At 34.4% G+C, this 16,872-nt stretch overlaps 1 protein-coding gene across 1 annotated transcript in view; it reads right to left on the bottom strand.

Moving 5' to 3' along the window:
* The window catches only part of cps1 (carbamoyl-phosphate synthase 1, mitochondrial), a 73,792-nt gene that overhangs the window by 14,729 nt on the left and 42,191 nt on the right, over positions 1-16,872 (bottom strand). Inside the window, exons 28-32 of the mRNA XM_073841950.1 lie at positions 11,413-11,488; positions 7,385-7,462; positions 3,820-3,927; positions 2,975-3,064; positions 2,505-2,675 (exon numbers count right to left, since the gene is read on the bottom strand). Of these exons, the coding sequence (XP_073698051.1) occupies positions 2,505-2,675; positions 2,975-3,064; positions 3,820-3,927; positions 7,385-7,462; positions 11,413-11,488 (523 nt within the window). The remainder of the gene's footprint in view (positions 1-2,504; positions 2,676-2,974; positions 3,065-3,819; positions 3,928-7,384; positions 7,463-11,412; positions 11,489-16,872) is intronic.

Raw genomic sequence — 16,872 nt, 5'->3', positions numbered from 1 at the left:
ATTAAATCAAATATATAAGATATAAACTTACAATTCCCAGAACATATCAGTTTTTTTTCTTCAGAAATAGACTTTATCTCGCAACTGCGAGTTTATATCTCACAATTCTGAGAAAAAGTCATAATTGCGAGAAAAAGGTTAGAATTGTGAAATAACCTTTTGTGAGAATTTTTTTTTACGTGTTATCCCGCATTTCCAATTTTATATCTTACTAATCTGATTTTATAACTTGCAATTATGAGTTTATATCATGCAGTTCAGGGAAAGTCTGAATTGTAAAATAAAAACTCGCATTTGCTAGAAAAAAAAAGTCAAAATTTTAAGTTTATTTCTCACAATTGTGAGGTTTTATTCCACAATTCAGACTTTATAACTCACAATTATGAGTTTATATCACATAATTAAGAGTCAGGAAAAAAGTCAGAATTGCAAAAAAAAAAAACCTCACATTTGCAAGGAAAAAAGCCAAAATTTTGAATTTATATCTCAATTCTGAATTTATTTCTTGCAATTGACAGTTTTTATCCCACATTTTATTCCACATTTCTGATTTTATATCTCGCTAATCTAACTTTATCACTTGTAATTGAGTTTATATCACACAAGTCTGGGAAAGAAGTCATAATTGCAAGAGAAAAGTCAGAATAGTAAAATACAAACTTGCATTTGCGAAAAAAAAAAAGATTTTGAATTTATCTCCTACAATTCTGACTTTATTTCCCGCAATTGAGTTTTTATCCCACAGTTCAGACTTTATAACTTATAATTGAATGATATAAACTCATAATTGTAAGGAAAAAAATCTGAATTGTGAAATATAAACAATTTTGACATTTTCTCGCAGCTGCAAGTTTTTATACCACATTTATGATTTTATATCTCGCTAATCTAACTTTATCACTCGCAATTTTGAGTTTATATCACACAATTCTGGGATAGAAGTCATATTGCGAGAAAAGTCAGAATTGTGAAATACAAACTAGCATTTGCGAAAAAAAAGATTTTGAATTTATCTCCTACAATTCTGACTTTATTTCCCGCAATTTAGTTTTTATCCCACAATTCCCACTTTATATCTCACTAATCTAACTCGCAATTATGAGTTTATATCACCCGATTCTGAGAAAAAAAGACCTGCAAATATTTATATACTTACACTCACCAAGCCTGAATTTAATTGATAAATACAGTAACACAGTGATAGTGTGAAACATCATTAACATTTAATATAACTGTTTTAATTTAATGTATTTTAAAATGTTATTTATTCCTATTATGGCAAAGCCGAATTTTCAGCAGTCATTACTCCAGTCCATCAGAAATTATTATAATATGCTGATCTGATTCTTAAGAAATATTTATTATTACTATCATAAATGTTTAAAACAGTTGTGCTGATTGACATTTTAGTGGAAACTGATGCATTTTTCAGGATTCTTTGAATATAAAAAGTTTACAAGAACAGCATTTATTTGAAATATTTTTTTGTAACATTATAAACCTCTTCACTGTCACTATTGATTAATGGCAAAGATGAATGTGAATGCTAAATATAAGTATTAATTTCTTTAATGTATAAAAGTGTAATATTATATTATATGTTTCCAATCGCAGTTGTTGCTAAACCAGGAGACACAACATTTTTCTCTTGTGGGAAACAGAAGAAAAAAATCACGAGAAATGCATTTGAAAAAGAGAGAGAGAGTGAATCTCTAATCTTGCAAGAGAGTGTAAATCCCCTATATGTCTCTCTCCAACAGAAACATCCAGTTAGCTGTTTAAAATTCCTCTCAGCACTAAATGAGGTATTTAAAACTTTGAGATTGGCAGGAGACAGGGATTATTCCCTTGTGATTGGCTCCTCTTTGCGGCTATTGCGCTCAAACTCCTCGATCATTTCACAGGAAATGACTTTGGGAGAATAGAGACACCATTCAGGCGGCAAGTGTCTTAGACTCACGTAACTACTCTGACTCCTGAACCTGTGATACAAACCAGACACTCTCGTAATTTAATTGTACAATCAATCACTTTAAAGCCGATTAACTGGCTTGCTCAGTAAGTAGTAACTAGTAACTTAAAAAGTAAAAAAGACAAATAAATCTCTAAACAGTATGTGGCATGCTATTTGTTTTTGAAAGAAATTAATCGTTTTTTTATTTAGCAACAATGCATTAAATCAGCTGGTCTAAAGTGACAGTAAAGATTTATAATACAAACGATTTCTGTTTTAAATAATGCTGTTTGTTTTTTTTAACCCTAAAAAAAATTCTGAAAAATCTCAGTTTCATCAGCATGTGACACTGAAAACTGGAGTAATGGATGCTGAAAATTCAGCTTTGTCATCACAGGAATAAATGACACTTTAAAATACATTAAAAAGGAAAACCTCACTTTACATTTACACAGTATTACTGTTTTACTGTAGTTGATCAAACACATGCTACCTAGTTTGTGATTAAATATATTTAAAAATATTTTGAAAATTACTTTCCTTAACACACCTTAATGCCAACATAGTCGACTGGAATGATTGGGTTTTCTAGGGAGGGCAGACGAGACTCCTCTAGTGGCTCCCCCACCATGACCCTGGTGGCCACATCGATGAAGTCCACACCAATCGTTTTAGAGACGAAAGGGAAAGATCGAGAGGCACGCAGGTTACACTCAATCACCTAAGACAGAAACACAGTCTTAAGCAACCAGCAGACATATTTTGCAAATTACAAAAAAAAAGCTTAATAAAAACTCAACAGCTTAGCATGATTCATTTCTTATGTACTATGACCTAGTGTTATATATGACCTAAGCATATTTTACAGAGCAAATAAAGAATGGAAAAAAGTTCCAATATAATAATTCTGGATCAAAAATGTTTCTAAATGTTGTCGGTTCACTGGCCATGAAAAAGTAATGTTCAAATTCATATCTATAAAGTCACAGACACATTTTTCATGAAGCACCAATAACTTACCATTACATCATTGCCTTTCACCAAAAATTGCGTGTTAAATGGCCCTGAAATCTCAAACGCCTTTGCAATTTTCTGTGTGGCAGTCTTCACCTAAAATAAAAAAAATATATATATATATATATAAAAACTACAACTAATAATTCAAAGTCTTTACATATGCACAGGCCAAAAGCATCAATCACTGTCTGAGTTATGCATGTCCTCTTAAATATACACCAATCAAATGTACAACATTTTAGGAAGCGCAGAAAGTTTAATATCAACTCTGATCAACTAAGGCAGCTGAAAAAGAAGACTTTGATGGACGGCTGGCCCTCTGAGAGACTGTTCACAACTCTGCTGGGAATAAACACAGTTTGTCAGAAGTGTTTTAAGGTGAATTTCACCATTTCACAAACTATTTTTGACAGTCAGCTTTGATTCAGCTTCAGCAAAATAAAAAGTCACATCTGTGCCTCATGACATACACAATCAAGACCACAGAGTCCCAATGGGAAAGAAACTTTAGATTAAAAATGACACCAGCATATGCATTTTTTTAGATCAACTGCAAGTTATATGTAGCCAGATTTGATTTTTCCTGTTCAGACTAAAGGTACTTTAGTAACAAACTTTAGTAATGGATGCTTCAGCATTATGTTCTTTACACTTGATGCAAACAAAATCAGACAGACACAGTAACAAAAAAAGTCCTATGCTATAAAGGTGGTTTGGATGAGACTTAATAAAAAATGTGTTGAAATGTGAAGGAAAGGGGGGAAAAAAAGAAAGAAAAGAAATGTCTGTCTGGCCAAGGTGCAAACCAGCTTCACACAATCTTTGTTGAATGGAAATGAGGTTGAGACCTTCTCCAGAGCTCCCTGGCTGATGGTCTGGGTGGGCAGCATTAGTGTGGCATCTCCCGAGTGCACTCCTGCGTCCTCAACATGCTCTGTGATAGCGTGCGCCAGAACCTGTAACCACAACCATACTTAAAACAGCTGTTTAGCTATCATTTATTTCAGCTTGAACTTACTTTTGCAGTTTTCAAATCATGGATGGGCTTGTGTCTTTGATTGCACTAGCATGTCTCCCAGCCATCAACTGATAGCGGTTGCAGTTTTATACATTTTGAAAGTGTATTTATTACTTTCGTCGATGGTACTAGCCATCAAATGTTGTGATTTCAAAACAATACACAAGTTTAGGAATATACAAAATGAGACAAGCAATGACCTGTACCTAACTCCCACGGTCACTTGAGACTAAAATGGATAATTTTGTTATTCCATTAAGCAAACACAAATTTCAAGGGGTAATACCTCATTTTTACAAGTTATATGTTTCATGCCGAAAATGTTAGGTGTGATTTAAGGGCTGGGTTTTGGCAATTTTATGATTACATTCTGATTCACAAATCTGCGATATGATTCAACATCAATTATTTCAGATATATCAGGTATAGTACATGCTACATTTTCTCAAAGAAAAAACTAATGCTGTAAAATATACATGAGAGTCAGTTGTTACACTCAATTAAGTTTTTATACTAATAAAGTTAAAAGTTACATAATTATATTTCTAATTTCATTTTGTTTTTTGAAATATAAACATTGTAATGGTGGATGTCATATAAGCTTGATAGATTTATTCAAACAAACATTGAAGAACAGTAAAAAAAATACAATTAATATTTTATATGGTGCATATATTTAATAAAATTCTCCTCTCTAGAGTTAATTTTTCAAGCTGACTTGATTTTGGTAAGTTGTACTCTCTTAACATACCTTCAAATGTTTATGTTTATTTTGTGCTGTAACTAGTATTAAAGCGAAAGACACAATCAGTTCATGTTTGCTTATTGTGTACCGTAATAAAATTCACAGAATTTAAAATCTGACACTTTGCTTCATATCAAAAGTAACAAAGCACAAAGCTTATTCCGATTTATTGGATGGGGTGTGTGCTACGATGCTCTGTTCATTAACTGAAAACATTCTAGAATAATCGATTCTTGGGATTTAAGGATCAATATTGTTTCGTAAAAAATGAGAATTGATTAACCCCTTAGCGTTCCAACGTTCCACCCGCATTGAGTTAAGTTTGACAGGAATGTTTGACAGGGGTTAAAGACAAGAAACCAATATTTTTTAACCAGTCGCAGTGTGATTTAATAACTGATCATGACCCAGGACTGGGATAGTTTGCTTATTAGGTGCAAACAGTGAGATTCTTTGTTCAGCCAATCAAAAGACACAAATTTTGACATTAGTTTGAACAAAAATAGCCTACACTTAATATAGTTACATTATGTTAGAGTTAACATAATGTTTCTTTCCATATGAAAGATAATGGCTACCATAAACTATTGGGTTACCAACATTCTTCAAAGTATCTTCTTTTGTGTTCAACAGAAGAAACAAACTCGACTTACAACTTGAAGGTAAGTAAAAGAGTTCACATCCAGAACAAAAGTTTACAGATAATGTACTCACCCACTTGCCATCCAAGATGTTCATGTCTTTCTTTCTTCAGCTGAAAATAAATGATGTTTTTTGAGGAAAACATTTCAGGATTTTTCTCCATACAGTGGACTTCTATGGTAGCCTGGCAAGCCAGACCCACATAAATGTAGGGTCTGGGCACTCTCCATAGACAGGGCTCAACCGGAGGGGTGGGATAAACGGTTGTCTTTCAAACTCCTCTCCACGCAATAGGATAGCGCTACAACCAATCAGAGACGTAGTCGGTCAGGTGACGTAGTCAGAGCGACGAAGATTTTTAACAAAAATCAGTGCACTGTGCAGTCTGTCAGATGGGCACTAAACCTTTAAAAGTAAACAAAAACATGCACAGACAAATCCAAATTACACCCTGCGGCTCGTGACGATACATTGATGTCCTAAGACACGAAACGATCGGTTTTTGCAAGAAAATGAACAGTATTTATATAATTTTCTTTTTACCTTTGATACACACCCACGTCCATCTGTCATGAGCACGAGTTTAGCATATCTATGATTCGACTCGTCACATGTGAACGAGCTTTGATGTAGTATACGCAAACACCGAAAGGGGAAATATGTAAAAAAAAAGTCCAGGATGAGTTTGCGCAAGCAAACGTAATCTTTTTTAGCTTTAAATGGGTTTGAACAACCAGGACAAGCGCAAGTAATTACCATTTTGAATAGCCGCTATATCCACAATCTCTTGTGCTGTGTAAACAATGAGTGTCGTATACACGCCACAGATCGCTTCCGGTGTTTGCGTATTCTACACCACAGCGCGTTCAGATGTAACGAGCTCCTGCTCAGGACACATGGACGTGGCTGTGTATCAAAAGTAAAAAATTATATAAATACTGTTCAGTTTTCCACGCTTAATTCACGGAACCAGGAATTCATGTCTGACGGAACTTATGGTCGCAGGTCAGGACTCAGGCGTCATCATGTTAAGCCCGCCCACCGACTCGTGATTGGCCCGGTACATCTTGGATTTTTCGGAAATTTAAGTGAATTGAGAGTAACTAGACTGACCTTGGAAGCAAATGTAATTTGCTGCCGCTAGGGGTGCGTCTAGATTCTAGGCTACTTCTATGGTGCCCTGAGTTTGAACGATGTCAGCTGAGAAAGAAGGGACTTATCTAGTGAAAAGATCAAAATTATGTTTTTTTTTATTTTTTTATTACAATTTATATACTTATTACCCTTAAATGCTCGTCTTCTCTGTGATGTGCCTGAGTAGTCGGTGCATCTCTGGTTCTAAACAGTTAACAGCAAACAGGGTAGGTTGAAAAACTCCCATCTCATTTTCTCCCTCAACTAAATGAACTTCAAAATCATTCCACATTACTGCAGTGAATATACAAAGAAGATAAAACACCCTTTACAAAAGGGTTTGGGATCATTTGAAGCTGCATTTAAACTGCATTTTGGAAGTTCAAAATCGGTGCACCATAGAAATTCACTATATGGAGAACAATCCTAAATGTTTACCTCAAAAAATGAACACCTTGGATGACAAAGGGGTAAGTACATTATTTGTACATTTTCAATCTGAAGTAAACTTCTCCTTTAACATTATGCAAAAACGTAATTAAACTCACCACAAAAACTAATGTAAAGGAAGAAAAGGAAAATACTAGAATTATTTTCAACTCTGAAGCAGTTTCTATTTTTTTAATTTTTTGGTTGTCTTGTTTTTGTTATGTGTGGGTGTGTGGGATAGCATAATGTTCTCAGAAGTCTTACACAACAAACTGTGTCCTCTACATAAACCACTGCAACATGGATCTTCGTTTCAGGAAAATTTCAATCAGAATCAAATGTTCCACATTCTGTGTTCAGATTTTTATATAATAATTGCTCTGACAAAGTTATTATACTTATTTTACTCAATATTCCGTTAGAAAATTATTCTAGCATCTCTCACCTTGCCCATTCTGGCCACTGCATCCACCTCCAATTCTCTAGCACCTCGGACGAATTTGGTGATGACCACAGGATGATCCTGTTCCCGAGAAAATGCTGTAAATAACACTGTTGCTGAAAAACATCTCTTAAGAATACTGCAAAGGGCAGCGAAAATACCATATTGAAAAGCTGATTCAAAGGGCCTTTCAAGGCTATAGCTGTACATTAACAAGGACAGAGTGTTTGTGAAGTGCTTCCCAGAATTGTTAACCGTCTCTTCCAGCCACACCAACCAGGGTCATTCTGTTACTTAAGTGAATACAAGCATAATGCAATGCAGAAGGTGCCTTCCACCTTCCACCTGTCTGAAAGACCTGTTTCTATTCCAATCTTATAATATCCATTAGCCATTTGACTGGCTTCATGGGACAACCTGAAAATAATAATTTAGGTGGGAAAGTGAAGCTTTTAGGCTTTTAAATTTTCACTGAATGAGGTACTGGTGCACAGGTGCAGATATCGATTATGTCAGCCTTTCACACTGTATAGTTAACCTGTGTGGCAGTTGTATTAACATCCAGTTAATAACAGGATGATCTTTTAACACCTATGTGGCTTGGATATCATAGAAATTTATTACATTTTAAAACACTGTGTTTTGGAACCATTACATTTCAGCCTTGCTGAGCATTAGAGACTTTTCACAAACAAACTAATCTTACAGTCTCCAAACTTCTGAAAGGTAATATATAGAGAGTATGGAGAGAGAGAGAGAATAAACAGCAAATGCACTAAGCAAATATATCTCTAGCTGATGAATGATGAACTGAGGCTAATTGAGTGCTTGAGAACATTATGTGTTCAGCTCAATCCAGCCTTTTCATTTTACCAGAGCCATAAAAGGGTTCACAACTCTCTATAAATCTATACATATCATTGATCTGCGCAGTTATAGGGCTGTGAAGTAAAAGACCTCATGAAATCACTGTTGGAGTTCTGTGGCTTTTAGTCCACATCTGTTAGCTTGGAGTCCATCTATCTGCCAAAGTTAAAGTCAACAAATGTAACTTTTAGCACATTTTTTGTTACTGACAGTCTTTGACTTTTGGCAAAATGGAGTATAACATTGAATGAATTAGCCGAAGCATTACTAAAATGCATTTAACCATTGATGAGGTATTTAACTTTAAAGAGCAGGTCATAAGGGTTTCAAAAATATATATTGTTTGCAGTATGTAACGTAGCTATCCTTCAATGTAAACAGTCTGCAAAGTTGTTAATGGCACAAAAAAAGTGCATTATACAAAAAAATATTGTCGCCTTAGAATCGCCTTCTCGAGTTGTTATATTTTCTAATCTTCTGCCTGTTACGATCTATGTCACTGGGTAACACATTAGCATAATCCCGCCTAGCCTGCAAAATACGAACAGTGTGACCTGCCCACAAACACTTTCATTAGTTAGTGTGTTTACATCATGCCGCTGGGTTCAGCACTGTGAAAGCAACTTTGTTTTCATTTCATTGCCAATGATTACGTGAAGAATAAGTGGTTAAAAAACATTTTTTCCCCACAATACCACAGCAATAAAATTCGAACCTGTTGGTGTGTGCTCGTCATTTTACAGAGGACTGCTTCTCTAATCTTGGTTTTTATCTTCTTTAGCTTCTAATCTTCTTTATTTGAACTAACAAGCGTCTCCAAACCACAACCTGTAAGTACGATTGGCACATTATGTGTACATTTTTAAGCGAGTGCTCAAAATATAAATTTTTTGTGCTATATGTGATGTATACCTAGTGCAGCTTTAGGTTTCCAGGTAAACTACTTTTACTGTCTTTTACTGTCTTACTGAAACAGTTCTGATAATTCGCTGTGAATACACTATTTCCTAAGAATGTGTCGATTAATGTAGACTGTCATTGTTGGAATTACTTTGTTTAATAATAAAGAATGTAACTATCCATTATTTTGTTGTTAAGCATTTACACTGTAGCAGCTAAACGTTAGCTGTGGGCACGATTCGCTTGCATAAGTGTTAAACAAAATGTTTTTATGTCATTATTTTAAAACGGTTTGGAGCACTATATTATTGTTTAATGTATAGGTGCATCAGGGTTGCCAGGTTTTCACAACAAAACCCACCCAATTGCTACTCAAAACTACCCTAATCATGTTTCAAGTGGGGTCCCCTATTAAAAAACACATTCCAGGGTGTAAAATATACACTTTTCGTCAGGTTTCCCCTGGTAAATTCACATTCCAGGGGCTAAATATGACATTTTTGGGGTTGCTTCAACCCGCAAATATCAAAAACAACCGCAACCTTGGCAACACAGATGGTAGCACTCGCTAACCTGCTCTAGTACTCTCTCTGTGCCAATCACAATGAGCTTGGCCAGCTGACCAATCAGAGCAAAGTAGGCTTATGGAAGGGAGGGGTTTACAGACATTACGCTCAAATTAACTGTTTCGAAATTATTGACAAATAAGTCTATGTATAAATATATATTCCGAGAAAATTACAATGTTTTCTGACCTAACCTGTTGTAGGGGACTCAACACAATATTAGGACCAGTGTTGGGGATAACGCATTACAAGTAAGGCAAGTTATGTAATAATATTACTTTTTCCAAGTAACTAGTAAATTAACGCATAACTTTTTAATTGACAAGAAAATATCTGAGTTCCTTTTTTTAAAAATAAGTAACGGCAGTTACTTTTTCCGCAAATTTATTGATTAAAAGCTCTCCTGTCCCCATGTTGAGAGAAATTGAATGTGAATGTAAACAATATGTAAAAAATAATCTCGCTCATTAAAAAAAACAAATACAGTATTCCTCAAAATGAATAAAACCAGTGAAATTCAACGCAAACCTACAATAATTAAATATGTTAAATAATACAAATATTCTTAATGTATTTAATCCCATTTTATTAACCAATGTCTCTGCTGCCGACCTTTGATGATCCAATTCATCCATACTAATAAGTAAAAATTCCTCAAGATAATTTAAAATTTGTTTTCCTTTTTTTTTTTTTTATTGCTGAAGAGTTAACATTTTTTCTTCTGTGGTCTACTGTACAGACATGAATTAACTTTTCTCTAAGCCTGAGGCTTTTGGTGTAAAAAGGCTTTTACATTTGCCAAAAATAGGACTTGTTATATTAAAAACAAACAAGCAAGCCCTGCCCAGATTTAAAAAGTAACACAAAAGTAACATAACGCATTACTTTCCATAAAAAGTAACTAACGTAATTAGTTACTTTTTTAGGGAGTAACTCAATTTTGTAATGCATTACTTTTAAAAGTAACTTTCTCCAACACTAATTAGGACCCTTTAAAAAACCATATGACCTGCTCTTTAAGATATGAAGTGATGTGCAACCTGCTGCTTCACAATTCTGATAACAGTAATAGTTGTTGTTTTTTGGTTGGGGTTGAAAAGTTGAGGTTTAACTTGATTCGGTTTGAAGTAGAAAAAAATTAGCATGATTTTATGAAAATATTGCTGTACTGCAATACTTCAGTAGTTGTCTACAAGTCTGCATAATTTATAAGCTTGACAATATAAAACTAATTCAATTGCGAGTGAGGTAATTTAAAAGAAAAAATGGTGGAAAAAAAGCTAAAAGTATCTTTCCGTATGTACTCAGGAACGGCTCAATGATGGTGACAGCAATGGTAAAGCGGTTTAGCTGGACTCAGAAAAACTATTGCACTCTTAAGTGAAAAACTGTAAGGGGCAGCAGGAATAGGAGATGAAAATCAATACAGGCCCTGAGGTACAGAAAAACCAGAGCTGTTGGAAATGTGCTTAGAATGCCTTTAAGAAAAAAAGGGCATATTTTCCTAAAAGGGTATGTTTAGATAGGATGAAATGTAATTTCAAGAAGATCATTCATTTGTGATAATGGGTAAAAAAGGCTGCGTGATACATAATTCATGACTAAGCTGTTGCATGATTCATGTGGCAAAATCAACACGCTTCACATGAAGTTATTTATGCTGCAACCGGGCCAAATGGTTAAATGGGCAGATCTCACCTGTGACACCTGCGTGGCTTCCTCCAGGAAACGTTTCATCTCGTCTTCACCGTACACCACATTCATGGCTGAGCCACTGGAAACAGAAAGATTCTTATCATTCATCACTCTGACATTTAAATGAGCCCATCAGGAGACAAAAACATGATTTGATGGTTGTACAGTCAAATCTAACAGACAGGAAGATATGTAGAGTTGTGCAAATGAAAAAAGAAAGAGAGAAAAAGCAAACTAGAGAAATATATCTGGGTCAGCTGCTCCTCGAGGCGATCAGCACTGAATGTGTTTCATATAGAGAGACAAAAAAGACATTTTTGGTGATTTTAATGGCATCAGCCCTGCAGCTAACATTTGTGGCGTAGCCAGATGTCTAACAGCTGCAGAAGGGAAACCACACCTGGTCAAATTATCATCCAAACATATGTCCATATATGGGCCATTCTACAGAATTTAGTTCAAAGTCAGAGTTAAAAACATCTTATAAAAAAAATCAAAAATAGAAAATACGAAAAGTGGCTTTTTCCATAAATGTTGTATGTATGCAAGTTGTATAATATCCAAGGTACACATTTTTAGTGATTGTGCAGTTATTTAGTTTTGGAATATTTGTCCTCTCCCCAAAAGTGTCACTACCGAAACACAGTAACATACAATTTAATAAAAAGGGTTATACTGACCTATTGAGATTTTGCTCACATCTTACTTGTAAAAATATTTTTTCTATTTTATAAAAAAAATTCAGAGGTAAATCAATACCAATTACAATTGTAACAATATTTCAATTGTGATTTAAGAGATTTGTTGTATTTTAAAACCAAACTTTATTTGTAAAAGGCATAAAGTGGATCACACTGATTTCAAACTTAAGGATATTTTAGTTTGAACATACATTGAACCAAACACTATCATAACATCTTAGTTGATAATTCAGTATTCTTTATTTTTGACAAAACATCATTTACTTTAAAATTATGGAACCTACTGACAATGTAGATATGAGAGAGGGACACATGACTATTTCCTGACCATAAATATAGGGATGTGGTTAAAATCAGTATTTTAGGGAAAATTGGGGGGTTAGGGCTCAGGGCAGCCACCTCCCAAATGATTTTATATACATTAAGCTTACTGATATTTTAAATTTTATTGTGGGTTTCAATGGATAATAAAAGGATCCTAGCATACATCTGAGATTTGAATACTTAAATGCTTTTTGAATGCGTTTTTTGGCTGTGGGACAGCAGTTTGCAGCAGTTCTGTAGAATGGCCCATATACATAAATAAAACAGTTTGGGTTTGTTGTTGTTGTTTTACTTTTATAAAGCAAGGACGCATTAACCAGAATAGAAGGGACAGACTTTTAGATTGTTACAAAAACCTATTTCAAATAAATGTCTTTCTTTTTAAGTTTCTATTTGACAAATCCTTTTAAAAAAGTATCAGCTTTCACAAAAATAATATGCAGCAGGAGATTTATATAATAATATTTCTTGAGCCACAAATCAGCATATTGGAATGATTTCTGAAGTGTAGTAATGGCTAAAAATTTAAAATAAAATAGAAAAAAGTTACTAAATTGTAATATTTCACAATATAACTGTGTTTTTGATTAAATAAATGCAGCCTGTGTGAACACAATTAAATTTTTTCAAAAACATTAAATCTTAGCAACCCCAACGTTTTGTTTTCGGAAACTTCTCAACTTCAATAAAGGGATAGTTTGATTTCACATTATCAAACTCCAATCAATCAAATCAATATTAAAAACAACTCTTTCATCAAGTTTTTTTTTTTTCAGTTCACTCTGATTGGCAGGTATAGCAAAAAGCCCAAAATTCATTTTATACTCTGGTTTCATCTCACAATAAAATATTACAGCAGGTGATCACTGCTTACCTTTACACTGTTTAACTGACAGTCAGCAATATGCTTCACCAACACATCACAATACAGTGAACACAGAGAGACAAGTGGGAAATATACTGAGACAGCCCTAAGCGTCTCTTCAGTATGAACTGTTCCACGGTCCAGATGAACTGGCAGTGTTTCTGTCAGGTTCTGTGTCGGAGCCGCAGTCCCTGAGAGTCTGAGCCTCAGGCACAGGTTTAGGCAATATAATGATGCCAAACCACAGCTGGCACTAAACACCCTCAGAAACACAGAGCAGGACTGAAAACACGGGTCTCAACTGAGCAGCTAAGCGGCGATGGAATCACACGGGGCAGTAAATATTCAAACGAAAGTAGTGAAAAAGTATTGGTTTTGGCAGTTTGGTTTTCTTGAAAACTGCATGCAAATCTCTGCAACTGTATGTGGGTGTTGGTTTATATAAAAAAAAGTGAAATAAGATTTTGCTAGAGATAAAAATGTGCTAAAGCACTTTACTTTTATTTTGCTTTAGTTGTCAATCTGGTTACAACATTGAAACTACACTTGGCACAATATGAGTCTCTGTACTTTGACTACTGTGGTTCCCTGAGAAAAAAAAAACTCTAATCTTCTCTCAAAACAGACAGTAACCTTTGAGACAACATCTAATGAGAACAAACAGAAAAGTGCTCCAATGATGAAAGTGCTTTTATGATTGTGATGTGTATTGGGTAATGGTTAAAAGCAGAATTTTCAGCTATTTCTGTGTGCCCTCTTGCTGCACAGCAGACTGGGTGCCTGGTTTAAAAGGAACTTAATTTTCTCGTTGCGGCACTCAAAACAGATGCCTGCTGTCTGATTATGTGCAAATTAGCTGTTTGAGTCCTGCCAGTCTGAGATTCTTATAAAGTGGATGAACTGCATCTTATACAAGATTTCTACAGACCGTCATTGAGAAGACTGGAGTGACGTTTCTCTGCTCCTGACAAATTAGCAGTTGACTACTTTCCATTTACTGATGTCTACTTTCATTTGGTTCAGGGCAATCTACTTATGAACATAAGTGACCTATTAATTAAATCAAAAATGAACTTTTCTGCTGTTCCAAGCATGCATGGTGTTTTTTTTCTGAAACTTGACAGAAGAATTTGGAAGAATATTCACTTACAATGACAATTCATAGTAGCGAAAAAGAACCGTATGTGAGGAAAATTGTATTACCGGTTTACTCCAAATAATTTAACATTATAGCCTATTATGATAATGCAGTAGGGTCATTCTAGCTGGAATCATCAAATGGTCCCCACCTGACCCCCTCAGATTTGTTGGAAAAAAAAAATCTATGAGATGGGTAATATGCCCAATAGATCATATACAAAATTTCAGATCTCTACTGAGCATTTTTTTTTTTTTTTTTTTTTTTTTTACAAAAAATCTGTAAAAAAGTTTGTTTTTTTACCCCGTTTTGGCATCACAGTCTGAGTGACCATGTTCAGACTGAAATATCTCCAGAACCAGATAGAACTACATTTTCTAGGCTAAGAGTCCTAGTCCAGAACTGCATGAATTACAACTCACAGCATTGTTACTGAATTTACACCTGAATGCTGGCCCTCTACTTTTTTTGAAACTATTACTTTAAGGGTTTTCAGATGTCCATAGAAACCTCAATTTTCAATGTATAAGCATCAAACTTGGTAAATGGTCTGATATGTACCATGTCTTTCACATCCTTTGATATCAGACAATAGAGTCTGATGGATGTTGAGATATTAAGGTCCAAAAATGGAAAAAAAAAATATTTACACCAATGTTCAGAGCTTTAGTATTGCTCTGAACATTGGTGTAAATGAGGTTTTTTTCCATTTTTGGACCTTAAAGGGGCTATATGTAACTTTCTGAAATTTGAACAATGACGAACAATGACGTGACGTGACGCGATCAAATAGAGGTGCGCACTAATGCAGCAAACATGTCGGCAGTGTGGAAGCATTTAAAACTGTCAGAAATCATTAAAAGCACCGACAGCCAGATACTGTTTAGTAGCTTCGATGAGAAGAGGAAGGGGTGGTTGTTGCTGGTTACTTTATGATGACTGAAATCGCAAAATGGCCTTAAATCATTAGTAAATAAACTACAGAACGTTATGTTGTCTAATACATGCACAAATTGTATTTATTCTGACAGCGCTGCACAAGCTTGTTAGCCAGAGTTCAAAGTCCAAAGCGCGAGGAAAATCTGTGATGAAAATCATTCATAAATCTGCTGCTGTCAGCAAAAAGTAGTACTGAAGTTTTCTTGTGGGTTTCCGCCGAAATAAAAGCCAACATTCATAAATGTTAGGATTGTAATTTTACTGTTGTTCTGTAAAATAAAATAAAAAAGTAACAAAAATAACAACAATCATTACAACAGCTCTATTAATACATTTATTTATTATTTATTTTTACATTATTTAACACTCTCCTTTGCTCAGCAAGGCTGCATTTGTTTGTACATTAAAAGCACATGCCTTATTCAAGAAGGTGGTCTTAAAATTGACCAATATATTATTAGAATATTATTATTTATTTATTTATTTATTATTTACTAACTTATTCATTTTAAGTTAAATTGTGCTTTGTTGGTAGGCTATAATGTCTACTAGAATGTTAAAAATGTTTAGTGTTAAGTAAATATTTTTTAATTGTAGTTTTGTAATTGATTTTTTTCTTTGAAAAGCAAGACAAAACTGTAAAAAAGCAAATATTGGCTATTAAATTTATGCAATGGTGAAAAAAATTGGCAAAATACATGGGGGGAAACACGAAAAACCGTATTCGGTAATCGGCCCAGTGTGTAATTTTGTTCAGCATCCCTAGTTTTAACGTATATGTTTGCTTTCATTCATTTTCAAGACCCGAGGTAAACTATCTGCTGTGGCTTTCAGTATGGCTCTAAATGTCACGCAGTATGATATTCGAACTCACATTAGACACATTTAACAGTGAATACAGCACATTATCATTACCTGAGATCATAATTGTCACTGTTTGTATGTTGTTGTTCCAGAAACTAAAACTTGTTTGTAAAATAGAAACTTTGTGTCATCGTCAAGGCTATTTAGGACAAAAACATAGCTTTTGTTTCTGTGCGCAGTGTGTAAACTATTTTCCTGTTTGATATTGTAAAGCTGTTTTGACACAATTTGCAATGTATTAAGTATGAGTAAGACCTTTGTTCATCTTCAGAACACAAATTAAGGTATTTTTGATTAAATCCAAGAGCTTTCTGACCCTGCATAGACAGCAATGTATCTGAAACATTCCCAGGCCCAGAAAGGTAGTAAGAACATCATTAAAATAGTCCATCAGTCGTTCATAGTCCATCATAGTCCATTATTGGCATCAGAGACTGACCCGGAAGAGAAGAAATTGTTGAATAAAGTCGTTATTTTTGTTTTCTTCATGTGCACAGTATTTTTATAGCTTCATAAAATGGCGTTTAAACCCTGGATTTCATCAAAAATATCTTAATTTGTGTTCTGAAGACGAACAAAAATCTTACGGGTCTGGAACGACATGTGGGTGAGTAATTTTCATTCAGAATTTT

Source organism: Garra rufa, chromosome 6 (genome assembly GCF_049309525.1).
Source record: "Garra rufa chromosome 6, GarRuf1.0, whole genome shotgun sequence".
Lineage (NCBI taxonomy): Eukaryota > Metazoa > Chordata > Actinopteri > Cypriniformes > Cyprinidae > Garra > Garra rufa.
The sequence above is the reverse complement of the archived record's forward strand: the minus strand, read 5'-3'. Positions and strand labels throughout refer to the sequence as shown.